General features: G+C 38.8%; 1 protein-coding gene across 1 annotated transcript in view; it reads right to left on the bottom strand.

Moving 5' to 3' along the window:
- Positions 1–15130, bottom strand: part of LOC132061794 (rho GTPase-activating protein 7-like) — a 46501-nt gene that overhangs the window by 15610 nt on the left and 15761 nt on the right. Inside the window, exons 4-13 of the mRNA XM_059454431.1 lie at positions 10521–10591; positions 10360–10438; positions 9758–9902; positions 9491–9610; positions 7175–7252; positions 6485–6540; positions 6301–6370; positions 2595–2682; positions 1161–1404; positions 569–790 (exon numbers count right to left, since the gene is read on the bottom strand). Coding sequence (XP_059310414.1) covers positions 569–790; positions 1161–1404; positions 2595–2682; positions 6301–6370; positions 6485–6540; positions 7175–7252; positions 9491–9610; positions 9758–9902; positions 10360–10438; positions 10521–10591 — 1173 coding nt within the window. The remainder of the gene's footprint in view (positions 1–568; positions 791–1160; positions 1405–2594; positions 2683–6300; positions 6371–6484; positions 6541–7174; positions 7253–9490; positions 9611–9757; positions 9903–10359; positions 10439–10520; positions 10592–15130) is intronic.

Raw genomic sequence — 15130 nt, 5'->3', positions numbered from 1 at the left:
AAGGAGCACACACTCACAGCTCAGAATTTGAGAAATAGGAAGGTAATCCATGCCACTCAGTGCTCTATGTGAAAGAGAGAGGAAGTATTGCGGAACACAGTTTGGAATATGTTTGATATTGAATTGGTAATGCCAGCTACTGTCAAACATTTGAGAAAGAGGAAGGTAATCCATGCTAGTTGGTGCTTTATTTGCAAGAGATTTGAAATGTACTGTGGAGCACAGCATGGAATATATCTAACATTTGATGTCGGGTTAGGCAATTAGAAGGAAGGGGAAATTAGAGTATGGGAAGTGGTCAGTTGCAATTATGCAGACGATCTGAAAAGAGAGGAACAAGGGAACAGAACTTCTAAAAGAGGTAAAAGCAACATATTAGGGGGTCGCTTGTGGGTTTTGGTAATTTTTCGAACACCCATGGAATTCAAATTAACATAGATAATTGGGTGCACTTTTCAGAGAAATCATATTTGTGCCTAGATTCTCTATTTTCGCATACATATTATCCCCAATCAAGAAAGAAGAAATCAGTAAGTGAAATAGAAAGAGGAGGGGAAAGAGCAAGAACCTTATAATCATAGAGATCACTGGCAGCAGAGCCACTGCTTTCGCTTAATTTTCCACTCAATACACGCTCACGGTCATCATTGGAATCTGGGTCAACCTCATTCTCTGCATCGTGAAAACCATTGTCCTTCATATCCATATTTTCATCATCTGATGACTCTTCACTCCCACTATTTACAATTTGAGAATCTGCTGAAATAGAGCACCTATGAAGATTATCTTCCTGCAAGAGAAGGCAACAAATAGCTAAGCTCAACCATCAAATGAAATTCTGCAGAAGGACGTAGCTAGTACAACAAATATGTATTATAGTAGGATAGACCAAGTAAGTCAATAAACAGAAAATACTTTCATGAGAAAGATGAAATCTACAACCAATAATAAGAAAATAAATGCAGAGAGAGATGAAAGGGAATCACATGGGATAAAGATATAGAACCCATAAGTAAAGGGGAAAGGTGAAATAAACTCATAAATAAGGAGAAAGGATAAAGAAATCGCACCACAAAAGAGAAAGATATAAACTCTTAAACAACTTCAGGGTTTTACTTTTTAGTGAACACACTTTTGTCTTTTATTTTGGAGCCACTTACATCAAAGATATTCTCATACTCCTCAAGAAGTGCCGCAACGATAGCCTGGGCATTATTGGCTGCATTAGCGGCGGCAAGAAGCTGAGCAGAGTTGTCTCCACTAACATCAAAGTCAGCCTCCAACTCACATTCCCCTGCTAAAAGAGGGCGTAACAGCAATGGCGCCATACAAGCAGCAACAGCAGATGGAGTCATCCGATTTTCAGATGCATGTGAAGAAATCGTATGCATCATCTTCAGAATTCTACAGGAGAAGGAACTTTACAGGTTAGGTTGGTATACAGATGCATGCATTTGAAGAGAGCAACAAAAAAAAATACTTTTCTGGCTAGTATATGGAAGTTCAGCTTCCTCGAATAAAGATGTAATAAACTACTGTGTAAATATGATTGTAGTTACTATCGAACAGAGACTTTAAGAGTATCCCTGTCTCTATCCCATGACTTGATCATCTTCTTGTGTGAGCCAGCAATTTAGCATAATGGATCTATAACAACCATGGCAGTGAGGGAAATGTCTTACATTTAGTCAGAATACTGAGTTAAACTTAGACCGACAACCTCTCAGCAGAATAACTGTGAACGCGGATATAGGGGGAAATTGAGCACCAAAGTGACACACGTAAGCTAGCAATCACTTGAATGAGACAGTGAATGGGGGAGTATTTTAGAGAAAATAAATGGGGGAAAGACAGGTCCTAGTTGAAAAAGCTGAGAACTGATAACCACTTATTGTACATATCAATTCTTCTTCCATCAATAAATGTAAAACTACAAGCAGAACATAACAATCAACTAGATGGACTCCTTTCATTCTTCTGCTCTAAATACAGAAACGTATCATCATTCCCCATCCAAATTTCAATGTGAACACAGACATCATAAACTTTTCTTGGGGACATACTGTTCATACTTAGTATAATATCTCCTCATACTTTTTATACTTGGGTAAAATATCTCTGCTTGAAATTGCTGTGGACAACCTGCCATTGTGAGACATATTTCTTCCCCAAATAAGTAATAAAATACCACAAAAGTATCTGTGTCATTTATTCCATTGCTGCCTTGAATCGAGTTTAAAGTGTTCGATTAGGTTTCCGTTCTAATTCAGTTTTTCCACTTCTACAAATGAACTTAGAGCCCGTTCTACAAATGAACTTAAGTTTTCCAACTTATTTTTTGGCTCAAATCCTAACCAATTATTTTTTTGAGATATATACTTTAAGCTCACTTTGTTTTGAAAATCCAAAGGTTAGTTTTTTCTCAAGCAAGAGATATATAAATAAACCAAATAAACCAGCACAAAGGGTGTGGTAATTTATCAAGAAAAAGAAGATAACAGCACCACCATAAAAGATATCACGAAAAAATGAAACCAAAGGATCAAATCAAGAATTTCATGCAGACTAATCAACATCATACCAAATGGAACTACCTCTGTAATAAGCGCCTGTTTGGTTCAGGAAATGTCTCAAGAATGGCAGAGCGCATAGCATTAACCCGAGCTTCTTTCCTATCAATTTCTATTATGATCAAAAGTGAAACAACTTGATGTTAAGAACCAATTTGATTAAGTTTCAACAGTCTAAAGTGAAGAATGTTAATTGATCATAAACCAGCAGTCCATGTAATCACAAAGAAAAGATAGATAGACAGGTAAAACGCAGTAAGTAAATGTATGTCCATATAATCACAATCTCTAGCAGAGTTCCCAAAATAATTAACTAAAATCTTAATTTAAAAAGTTGATATTATTTGACCCCAGGAAGCAGAAAAATAGTATGAAGTGACTGTTTCCCAAAGAAGAGAATGTGGAAGATGGAACGTTTGTTTATTTCTTTCTTGATAGGCATGGAAGATGGTAAGGCATTATTGCCTAAAGCTGAAACTCTTTGTTTATAGTTTCTTTCATCTCTATTCTAAATTGTCACTTGAGAGAAGTCTCGTCTTTTTTTTTTTTTTTTTTTTTTCTCTGTTGAGATGGGGGGCCTTAATAGGCCAATAGACACCCATAGGCCATACTTGCATGGAAACCAGTTGCTGCCCCCTCCACCCCCCCCCCCCCCCCCCCCCCCAAAAAAGTTCCACGGGATCATCCAGATACCTTAACATATTCAAAACCAATATCTTAATTACTGTTCACCCTTGAGAGCTTATGTTGCAATTATATGTCTGAATTGGACTAAGTGTTTGGTACACATGACTATTTTTTAATAACGCATAAAATCCTTGTATACAAGTGGTACACCAAAAAGTATAGAAACCTAGAACAAAATATGGTTCTCTGTAAACGTCACCCAATCATCTATACAAACAAGGACCTCATGGGTACACCAAAAAGAAACTAGAGACATGAGACTACTCTTCACATGTATAAACTCAGACCCGATCCCTTCAAAACTATCATATTCCTCTCCCTTCACACTACCGACATAAGAGCTAGTTGAGCTACATCTCATGCCTTGGGTCTTCTTTTCCTTCTTCTGCATGTCCAGTTATGAAATGCCTCCTTTATTGTCTGCGGCATGACCCACTTTTTAACCCAACTCAAAACCTCCCATTACAGGTGTGTGACTACTTGGCAATGTAATAAAAATTGATCCACATCTTCACCTGAACATCTATACTAATAGTGCCAAACACATGAATGAATCTCCTCTTCCTCATATTTGCAGACTCAATAGAGCAATCCTGAACCCGCTGATCATTCCTTTTCCCCATAAAACAGGCACCAGAGAGGCGCAAAAGCAAAAATACATCTTAGAACAGGCAACATAAATACTCTCTTTATTCTCCTATTAAATCGATATGTTGACCCTAAAATTCTCTCTATTAATCTTGCCTGTTTTTGATTAACAGGAGAATGACTTATGGGGTTTGAAATAGTCAATGCAGTGCACAAGCAATGAAATAGTCCTCACATAGCCTAATATTATCCAGAGGCATTAGGAAGCTCCAGCTAGTGAATTGGAGATCTGTCACATCTCCAAAGGAATGGGGAGGTCTTGGAGTGAGATTTCAAGGTGTTCAATAAAGCTCTGTTAGGGATGTGGATTTGGAGATTTAGGATGGAGGAGAAGTGAGTGTGTGTGTGTTGGGTTTTGGGGGGGGGGGAGAGCGGAAAAATATGGTATAGTGGATGGTGATTGGAGGACTAGAAACATTATAACTCCGTTTGGGTGTGGTTTGTGGAGGAGTATCATGAAGGGGTGGGAGGATTTCTGTGGACATATCTCTTTTAAGGTTGGGGAAGTAGTAGGATTAGTTTTTGGGCACATACGCAATGCAGGGAGATCAAGTTGAAGGAAGCCTTTTCTAATTTATATCGCGTTTCATGCCAGAGAGAGATGACAGTCCAACAAATTTATAGGTGTCATGAGGATGTTATTCATTGGGACTTAAGATTCAGAAGGAACCTTCATGATTGGGAGATGGAAGAATTTCACAATTTGATAGAGCTTTTGTATGGGTTAGACACACCAAACAACATATTGGATGTATGGAGGTGACGAGAGAGTGGTGACGGCTTTATTCAATATTAGCTCTTTTTATAAGAGGTTGCTACTGAGAGAGGAAGGTACTTACCCCATGACTTCATTTGGATCCCTACAACACCAAGGAAGGTTTGTTTCCTTGTATGGTTGGCGGCAAGGGGTGAGATCTTATCAGCGGAGAATCTGAGAAAGTGGAGAATCACGTATGTCAGAGGGTATTTCATGTGCAATAGTGCAGGCGAAAGTGCAAATCATCTTCTTTTGCATTGTAAGGTGGCTAATCGGTTATGGACGGTGGCCCTCAAGTGGTTTAGGATGCAATGGGTCATGCCGGGTACAGTGAAGGAGGCCTTGCAGAGTTGGACTCAGAGAAGGGGGAAGAAAAGCTCGAGGGCATGGTGCGTTACCCCCTTAGCAATCACGTGGGTCATTTGGAAAGAGAGGAATAGGAGGGCATTTGATGGGGTGGAACTTGATTTTGTAAAAAAAATGCATAGTAGTGTTATGTCCCTAGTTTCCTTTTGGTGTACTTACGAGGTCCCAATTTGTATAAAGGATTGGATCTCTTTTGTTGAGAACCATATTTTGGTGTAGGTTCTCTTCTTTCAGTATATGACTTGTATAGGGGGTTTCCCCCCAATTGTTAATAAAATTATTTACCTTATCAAAAAAAAAAAAAAAAGAACTAATATTCTCTCCCTCAAATCTCTTGTAAAAGAACGACAGATAGTCAAGCATGATGGTCACATCGCTTCTCTGCATACAACGACAATCAAGGCTTCAGATCTACAGTCTTCTCAGGTCCGATGACTCATGGATTGTAACCAGAGGCGGACCACGTGTAAAGTAGGGGGTCACCGGACCCCGTTGATGTCGGAAAAAATTCTGAATATGTATATATATATATATATATATATATATATATATATATATATATATATATATATATATATATATATATATACGAGTCTATATTTGATTAGGCACCCTGAAAGACAAAAGTTGGTTGGGGGCACTAGTTGAAGTTGTTGCATACCTTAATTGTGAGCTGGGATCGAATTCCATATCTCACTCCCTTTGGTTTTTTTGTTTTGATTTCAATGGCTTAAAATGCAGCCCTGATTTCTTTTTTTTCCTTTTTTTGGCTTTTCGCCTTTATTTTTCTCACACACACACACACACATACAAAAAAAAAAAAAAAAAAATCCCCCTCTTTCTATTAATTAAACCCCTTTCTCCAGAAAAGTTCGAAATCACTTCTCTCTCGACGCTATAGAAAATAAAAGAAGCCCTTCATCCAATAACATACCCAGCTTCTCCCGCCATGGCACTACCCATCGGTCATCAGCGGAAGTTTTGTCGACGTCTATGTTAAGTTAATGCCTCCGTCATCTTCAAATCCTGCTAACTGAATATGGACATCTAAATATTCCAATGACCTTTGGGTCAAAAGTGTAAACCAACTACTTGGGCACCTTTGTGTTATATTTATATACAGTGCAGGATAAAGCAAATAAACACAAGTATAAAAGAGAATACAAGGGAAAACAAGAAAGAGAGCCATGCGGTGATTACAAGTAACCAGAAAATAAGAAATTCAAAAAATGGTTGCAAAATCTCTTATAAAATAGTTGGGAATTTACTTACTGTAAGCTTCCAACAAAGCAGTGCAGCAGGAGGCAGGAACAGGAGAAGATGGCAGCTCACGAAGCACATGCTGCATAAATGTCGCCCCAATAATATCAAACTTAAAGAGCATCAAGATATTAAGATGAGAAATTGTGATAGAGCATCACATGAATGCAAGTTCATCAAATGTTATAACCAATACCTTAATGCAGTCGCCAATTACATGAGCATCCTCTGCCGGTACAAATTCAGTTTTTCCTATGGAAATCAATTTGACATCAGCAAGCTATGGAGGGTCCATCAATATAAAAGTACAATAGACATAATAAACCACTAAAACACTTACTTCATTTTTATTTATTTTTTGAAAAAAAAACAATTAGCTAGAACACATCCACAACACCAAAACAAGGAAAAGAAAAAAAGAGTGAAAACCGAAAAAGATAATGGTCATACACGAGTTTCTTGTGAATAGCATCTTTTCATCATCAGTTAACAAAACTCATAGATTGGAAAAAAAGATGGGCATTGCATTACAAAACACAGGATTGGACCATTAATGAGACCCGTACTTCTGTTGCAAAGCACTACATTGACCTTTACTCAAATGCCATCAGTACTCTACGGTTCGTCAAGGGCACTTCTGCCAGGAGCAGCGCAAAAGCAAGTGGGAGGAGAAGCAATGTCATTAACATTTTGCTAATCCAAGGAACAGTCCATAACAATCAGAGATAACCTAGAATGGAATGGAATTACACAACCAAAATGCATTCCTGATCTAAAATTTAATTTAATTCCTTGAAATATAGTGAAATTAGATGGTACAGATAGACAAGCCTCAAAATGCGATAATAATCCAACAGATGGCATTCATTCAGTACAGAAGCTGTACCTTGTTCGTATTCTTTTACTCTCCGCTCCACTTCCTCGACATCTGCAGATTGTCGCAATATACCTTCGATCTTGGTTCCTAAATAGGAGGTTTATACTAAGAATAATTACAAACATAACCTTATCATCACTAAACCCATATGCAGATCTTCAATATTTCAAACCAAAGTTTAAACCATAACAAGGATCAGACAAAAGAAGATGTGACTAGAAACTAAAGGGAAACAAGAGAGAAATTGAGGCTCTTCATGGAAGAAGGACCGTTCAGGGAACAGAAGGAAATAGCACGTGCAGAAATTACAGCAGCTGGAGCAAGATGTCCTAAATCACATGTTACCAACTAGGCATCAATTAATAGAGGACCTCTTTATACTTAAGGTCACTGACCCAGAAGTCCCTTTAGACAGAATCTTAAGCATCCAATTAATAATGACAAAGAAAATCTATAAGAACTTTGGCCTCAACTAGATGACTTAAGAAACACTTGAGACTCAACATGCCTGAGCTTTCAATGGGTTTTTTCACACATTGTTGGGAGGTAAATAAGGTAATTGTTGAGAGTCTCACATTGAGGATTTACGAGATAGGGGTCTCTTTTTATGTCTTGGGCAATCCTCACCTCTTGAGCTAGCTTTGGTGGTTGAGTTAGGCCCAAGATCCATTTCTTTACAGTAATAAACAAGGATGTGATAGCTGCAGTCCAGAATTCCAGCCCCTACATGGGTTACTTTACACTGGTCTATTACACTGTTGGATAGGCCCACCTATCTTTCATTTCAGCCCCTATCATCCGTTCCCTAACGCTTCTGCACCCCTTATCTCCTTCCCCATCCTCGTCTCATCCCTTTCTTCAGTACATTTCTAGATTTCTTATTTTTTGTTCTTTTGTTCTTGAAGAAGTCCTACATCGGTGGTTAATGCGATGGGTGGTCTCCTTATATGGTCTTGGCAATCCTCCCATCATGAGCTAGGTTTTCGGGGTTGAGTTAGGCCCAAGATCCATTCTTAACATGACATCCGAGCAGGACCCATCCCAATTCTTGTTTCCCGATGTTGAGCCCCCATATTAAATTGCCCACGCTCGAGATGTCTAGTCCTGGGCGTGAGGGGGGTGTGAAGAAGTCCTACATGGTGGTTAATGGGATGGATGGTCTTGGCAATCCTCCCCTCATGAGCTAGCTTTTGGGGTTGAGTTGGGCCCAAGATCCATTCGTAGCAGTTCTATTTTTCTCTTCCTTTTCTTCTATTGTTTTACTTCCTTTTTTTAAAAAACATAATTAGAGAAGGAAGACTAATCCTTTTTTGTTCCTCTATGAAGTATTTTAACGAGACCCGCAGAAATACACAAACCACACTTGCGTGACTTAATTATTTAGATAACAAATAACGTAGAATCTAATCAAAACAAGAATGCTTAAAAGTTCATAATCGTATATCAGTTCATTCACATTCAATTGCAAAGTACAAAGTTTTCAATCATACTCCATCAGTCCATCTCAACAGTAGAACACGAGCTCTTCTAGAATAAAAGAACTTTTGCTCTTCAAGAATGGGTGAGGAATGAAGAAGGATTCTCCCGTGTCTTTGAGGGTTGAAAGTGTCGTTGATGCAGACTAGTTGTCCTGGGTTTTCTGTGGATGGAAGCTGCCGGGCTTAAGGTATATGAGTATATCCACGGAGAGAAAGGTGGGGTTTTGGTGTGCTGAGAGAGATCGGTGTGGAGTGATTTCAGGTGAGAGAGTTATAGGATAGAGGTCATGGGTTTTGCAATGGAGTAATTAAGGCTCTGGATTTGCAGTGGAGGAAATGTGGTAGCTTGATGGTGGTGGAAGAGTGAAATAAGGTGATTCTAGAGATTTTGATGGAGTGGAAAGGTACCATGCAATGTAGAGAGAGAAGAAAATGAAAAAAATACTGGAGATGAAAGAGCGGGGAAAAAAGAATAAGTGTAAAAAGGAAAACTAAATAGTAATCTGACGTGGCAACATGGGAGCCCAAGTATAATATACCCTTCCATCATGCGACTAGTTATATATGTCTTAAGGGGGTGCTAGTTCCACTTTGAACAAGGTTAGGAGGGTAAGAGATCGCCCATAAAGTTTAGGTGTGTAACTGGCCTTTCAGGGCAAGTTTGAGAGACAACTTATGTATTTTCTCTTATTAATAAAAAAACAACAGTAATAATAAACATGAGATGATATTACGCCAGCCAAAAAAGGTTATCCAACTGAAGTTTAGCCATGCAATTTAATGCAAACAATATCTCGATATTACTCTTACATAACCAATTTTTCAGGAGGGAAACTGATTGCCTTACCATACTTCTCAAGGAACCTTAGTGCCTTTTCAAGAAATGATGGGCCTCCATCTATATCTTCTAGGGCGAGCAAAATCGGTCTTCCAACAACTAAAGATTTAACAGGGCGTTTATCCCTCCCTGAATAAAAGAAACCTGGTCAGATCTTTATGCCCTAACAGCAAACAGGGAGAAGGTGCAGTTCCATTAGGATAGCATCCAATCTCATCTGGAGCATTGAAGACGTGAACACAAAAGTCTTGGCAGATAACAGTAAAAGCGACTAACATTGATGGAAAGACCCTTCAATAGAATCACTAGTGTCATTCCGGAAAATGCCATTGTGTCCCATAACAAGAGCAGCACTTGGTGCTTGTGCAAGAGCATGCTCTAGGACTGTCTTCCACTCATACAGATCCTCCAATGTCTCTGCCTGCAGTTCAAATTTCAAAGCTCAAAAGACGACTTCTACTAATGGATGATCCAGTAATAAGTACACTGTAGCAGAATTGCATGGGAGCTTGGTGTATGTGGCAGGAGACAGGAATTCATACAAACTACTTGCAAGTGAAGAAGAAATGCATTTAAAACTCAAGTCACTCGTCAGGCCTATGTGAGATGATAATAAGCCAAATTATAGGTTCTTTCAGATAAATTATTTAACTCAGTTCGGAGCACTTCTTTGAGTTGGATGTTCAGTTCTCTATAATCCTAAAGTGAAAGAGTATGAAATAGACCAGTGTAAAGTAACCCAAGGAGGATTCCATTATATAGAAAAGAAGCAGCTCTTTTTGCTGCCCAACTCCTCCAAGTATATCACTTGTCACATGCATCGACAGTTTCTAGGATGATTTTCCTGTTTAGAAGAGAGACAGAGAAAAGGATAGTACCTTAAGAGTAAAAGCTCGCCCATCACGTCCATCAGGAAACAGTACGGTCAAAAGCTTTTTATCTTCTCTAACGACAACACTGGATAGCAAGGAATTATAGTAAGAGCAAGACAGAGACCCTAAACATACTAAATATAACCAGGTGAGGACTCATTTATTACCTCCCTGAATTATTCAAGTCAATTCCTCCCAAAGTTAGATTCACTTCACCTCCTCGCTGTGGAAGCGTACTCTATATGAGGAACGCGATGAATCAGTAGAGTCTTAGATGATAAAATCAACAAGAGTAAAAGCTTCACAGGTAACATGCATGGAGAAAAAAATGAGATTTCCAGACATTAAACATCCAAATTACCATGGGATCAACACTTACATCTACACTAGATTACTTGTATTTCTAGTGCATTTGCCAGAAACTTCTAGTCTAGCGCATCTGTGAGTTTATTCAAGATTCCAATAAAAAGAGTGCATCCCGTGATGTGATATGAACTGATTTTGGGCTGATGCTTTAAGGATTGTACGCTGGCTGAAGAGTGGTACATTCCTTAGTTGGTTAAGTTGGTTAATAAGTTTGGGTATTCACACTTTAGTATTTAGAGTTCAGTCCCCATATTTGCTTGTTTACATTTAAGTCCTTCTCTTCCCTTTTGGAAGATATATATGTAGTCCATTGCTCTGTGAGAGCTTATCAGTTATGAAGTATCAATTTCCTTTGCTTAATTACTGTTTTTCCTTCAATTTGGTATCTCAGTAGTAGTAATTACATCAGTGGTATCAGAGCACTTTTCTGCTCAGTGGGAACGTAATGGCAGGTGACATCGGAGAAATTCTCAGGATCGTATGGCAATCGAGGTGGCAAACTTCAATAAGAGGGAAGCTATGAATGAAAAAGGCCATACGTGAGCTCAAGAACACGATGACGGCTGGACAAACCTCGATTGGAGGAAAGAAGTTGCAATCCGAGTTCAAACGTGACGATTTGTACTCGCCGACTGAAGGTCCGATGGGTTTTGTAGGTATGGACTCTCAAATGCAAGTTCGCAGACTTCAATCTACCCCTAATATCCCTAGAAATTCTGGGTTACAATCATCTAGTCCTCCCTTCTTCATGCCCCAAACATCATCATTATCATCTTCTCTGCCACCTCCACCAAATTTGAGCTCCATTTTAACACCTCCAGCTCAAACTACACCCCCCTACACACATGCTCAACCATCAATTTCTATTGGACAAGTACCTTATTCTTTGACCTCGACATCGACTCCACAAAATCAAAACCCCGTACCAAATTTCAATTTCATCAGCTCAAGCTCACAAAACCCAGTTCAAATACCTAATTACTCCCAACCCATGCTCAATACTACAATACCTAACCGAATCCAGACCCCTAATGCTTCCCCAACCTTCTCTCCGTATACCAACAACTATAATACACCCTTCTATCAAAACTCTCAATCTCAACCTGCATCTCTTTTAAGACAGTATAGGGTAGCATTTCCTAGATTCAATGGAACTGGATTCCAAGATTGGTGGTACCAAGTGGAGCAATTCTTTTCCATGGATGAAATACCCATCATCAGAAGGTAAGAGTTGCATCTATGCATTTAGATGATTTGGCTTTACAATGGCACAGAGCCTATATGAGGAGTAGAACTCAAGCTAATTTGCAACTTCCTAGTTGGGAGAGCTAATTTGCAACTTCCTAGTTGGGAGGAATACATCTGGGCTTTAACTGATAGGCTTGGTATTGAATTTGACGACCCTATGAGTGAGCTAGTCAAACTTAAACAAACTGCTAGTGTAGCAGAATTTCAAGAAGCCTTTGACAGAGCCATGACTAGGCTCAATTTGGATCCTAGTTATGCTGTGAGCATATTTTTAGAGAACTTGAAACCTGAACTAGGGGATGCTGTCAGAATCCTTAAACCTTATTCATTACCTCAAGCTTACCATCTAGCTAGGATTCAAGAGTCTAATTTCCTGAAACAATCTAAAGCAATGAAGAGTTCTATGTCACAGTCCAGTCACAATAACAACAGAACCCCTTTCAACACTTCCTCTTACTCTAAACCAATTACAAAACTTGTGAACCACTTGCCTAAAAACAATATAGTTCCATACAATGACAAGTTCAAAAGGAGAAGGCTCATTCCTGCTGAATTGGCTGATAAAAGAGCTAAGGGGCTATGTTTTCTGTGTGATGAACTGTTTCAACCTGGACATATATGTAAAGCTAAGGCTCAGCTGTATTTACTAGAATTGGAGGAGGAAGTGCAAATAGAAGAGGTAGAAGAGGAGATAGTGTTGGAAGATGAAGTTGCTGAGACTTGTGAGATATGAATCCATGCACTTCATGGTACTCATGGGTAAAGGACATTGAGGTTAATGGGGTATTGTCAAAAGAAAGCCTTAAATGTACTTGTGGACACTGGTTCCACTCATAATTTTCTTGATAGTAATCTAGTTGCTAAGTTGGGATGGAAGGTGGATGGCTGTGAACTGCAGGATGCTAGTCTAGCTGATGGCAACTCAGTCCCTTTATCAGGCATGTGCAAAGGTGTGGAGTGGTTGTTACACAACTCAGTTTTTAAGGCTGATTTCCTACTGTTGCCACTGGGTTCTTGTGATATGGTCTTAGGGGTACAATGGCTCAGTGACCTTGGGGATATCTTATTCAACTTTAAGCAACTAACAATGAAGTTCAAGTATGATGGTAAACTGTTTTCACTCACAGGGATAACCCCTAAAATGGCTCTAGTAGACTCTTCTTCTGTACAGAAGGCATCAGATGAACCAGTACAACTGTTCATGATCAAAGTTAACTCTAAAACTGAGGAGCATACAGGAACAGAGGCAAAGGATTCTCAAACCCCTAATAACTTGGCTGTGCAGGCTGTTTTACAGGATTTTGCTACAGTTTTTCAGGAACCAAAAGAACTTCCTCCTTTCAGAAGCCAATTTGATCATCATATACCTCTTAAGGATAGTGTTAATCCAATCAATGGCAAGCCTTACAGATATTGGCCAGTGCAAAAAGATATAATAGAAAACATGGTAAAGGAGTTGCAAGAGCAAGGCTTCATTCAAAACAGCTGCAGTCCTTTTGCTTCCCCAGTGGTGCTTGTAGGGAAGAAAGATGGAAGTTGGAGGCTATGTGTTGATTACAGAGGCCTGAACAAGATCACGATTAAAGATAAGTATCCTATCGCCATTATTGAAGAACTGCCAGATGAATTAGGAGGGTCACAAGTGTTTTCTAAGATTGATCTTAGATCAGGATATCACCAAATTAGAATGGCCCCTGAAGATGTGCATAAGACTGCCTTTAGGACCCATTCTGGGCATTATGAATACCTAGTAAGGCCAAAGGTAATGCCATTTGGCCTTACTAACGCCCCTTCCAGTTTTCAAAGCCTCATGAACCATGTTTTTAGAGATCATTTAAGGAAATTTATCCTTGTATTCTTTGATGACATTTTGATTTTTAGTAAAAGTATTGAAGACCCTATTGAACACCTAAAAACTACCTTTCACCTCCTAACCAAACACCATTTGTGTGCCAAGAAATCAAAATGTCAGTTTGCTACTGCTTGTGTAGAATATTTAGGTCACTTTATATCTACTAAAGAGGTATCCACTGATCCAAAAAAAAGACAAACAGTTCACCAATGGCCAGTCCCTACTACACTCAAACAATTGAGGGGTTTTCTGGGTTTAGCAGGGTACTATAGGATATTTATCCTTGGTTATGGTCAAATTAGTAAACCACTGACTGATCTGCTTAGGAAGGACAGTTTCAAATGGGATACTGGAGCTGATCTAGCTTTTCAAAAGTTAAAGAGGGGCCTTAACTAGTGCTCCTGTGCTGGCATTGCCTAATTTTGACCTTCCATTCATAGTGGAGACTGATGCCTGTGATGTTGGTATTGGAGCTGTAATCATGCAAGGAGGCAAATCTATTGCTTACCTTAGTAAAGGATTATCTAAACAACATCAAGCAATGTCAGTCTATGACAAAGAACTGAACTGCTAGCTTTGGTGATGACTGTAACTAGATGGGGACAATACTTGGTGGGAAGGCATTTTATTGTGAAAACTGATCAGAAGGCACTCAAATTTCTCCTGGAACAACAACTACACACTGGGGCCAATGTTATCAAAAGCGAAAACCAAAAAAAGCTCTATGCAGCGCAATGGTGCAAAAATTATATATATATATATGTTTAATACAAGATTAATAATAATAAGCATGAATAAAAAGAAATTGTAAAAATATTAAGATAAAGTGAAATATCAATCATCTAGTGCTCATTGGCAAGGAAAAGTATGTCTTAGAGCCTTGATGACAACAAAGTGCAAAAGCGGCGAAGCGCTCAACATGTTTTGAGCTCTTTTTGATAACACTGACTGGGGCACAACTCAAATGGATAACAAGCTTAAGTAACTTTGAGATTGAATATATATATATATATATATATATATATATATATATTAACTGAGTTGATTCACAAGCTTACTGAGCTAAAAGAAGATGTTAAGGGTTAATTCTTTTGTGAATCAACAACTCAGGAAAAATGGCAAATTGGTCACTGGGGCTGATCCTGCACTTAGGAAGGAAATACTACGGATATGGCATTGCTCAGTAGTAGGAGGACATTCAGGCATTGATCATTCATACAGAAATATAGCCAGCTTATGCTATTGGAAGGGCATGAAAGGAGATGTGGAGTCATTTGTCAAGAAATGTGATGTGTGTCAAAAGAGCAAATA

This window comes from Lycium ferocissimum, chromosome 7 (assembly GCF_029784015.1).
Source record: "Lycium ferocissimum isolate CSIRO_LF1 chromosome 7, AGI_CSIRO_Lferr_CH_V1, whole genome shotgun sequence".
Classification (NCBI taxonomy): domain Eukaryota; kingdom Viridiplantae; phylum Streptophyta; class Magnoliopsida; order Solanales; family Solanaceae; genus Lycium; species Lycium ferocissimum.
This window is presented reverse-complemented; position numbering and strand designations above follow the sequence as displayed.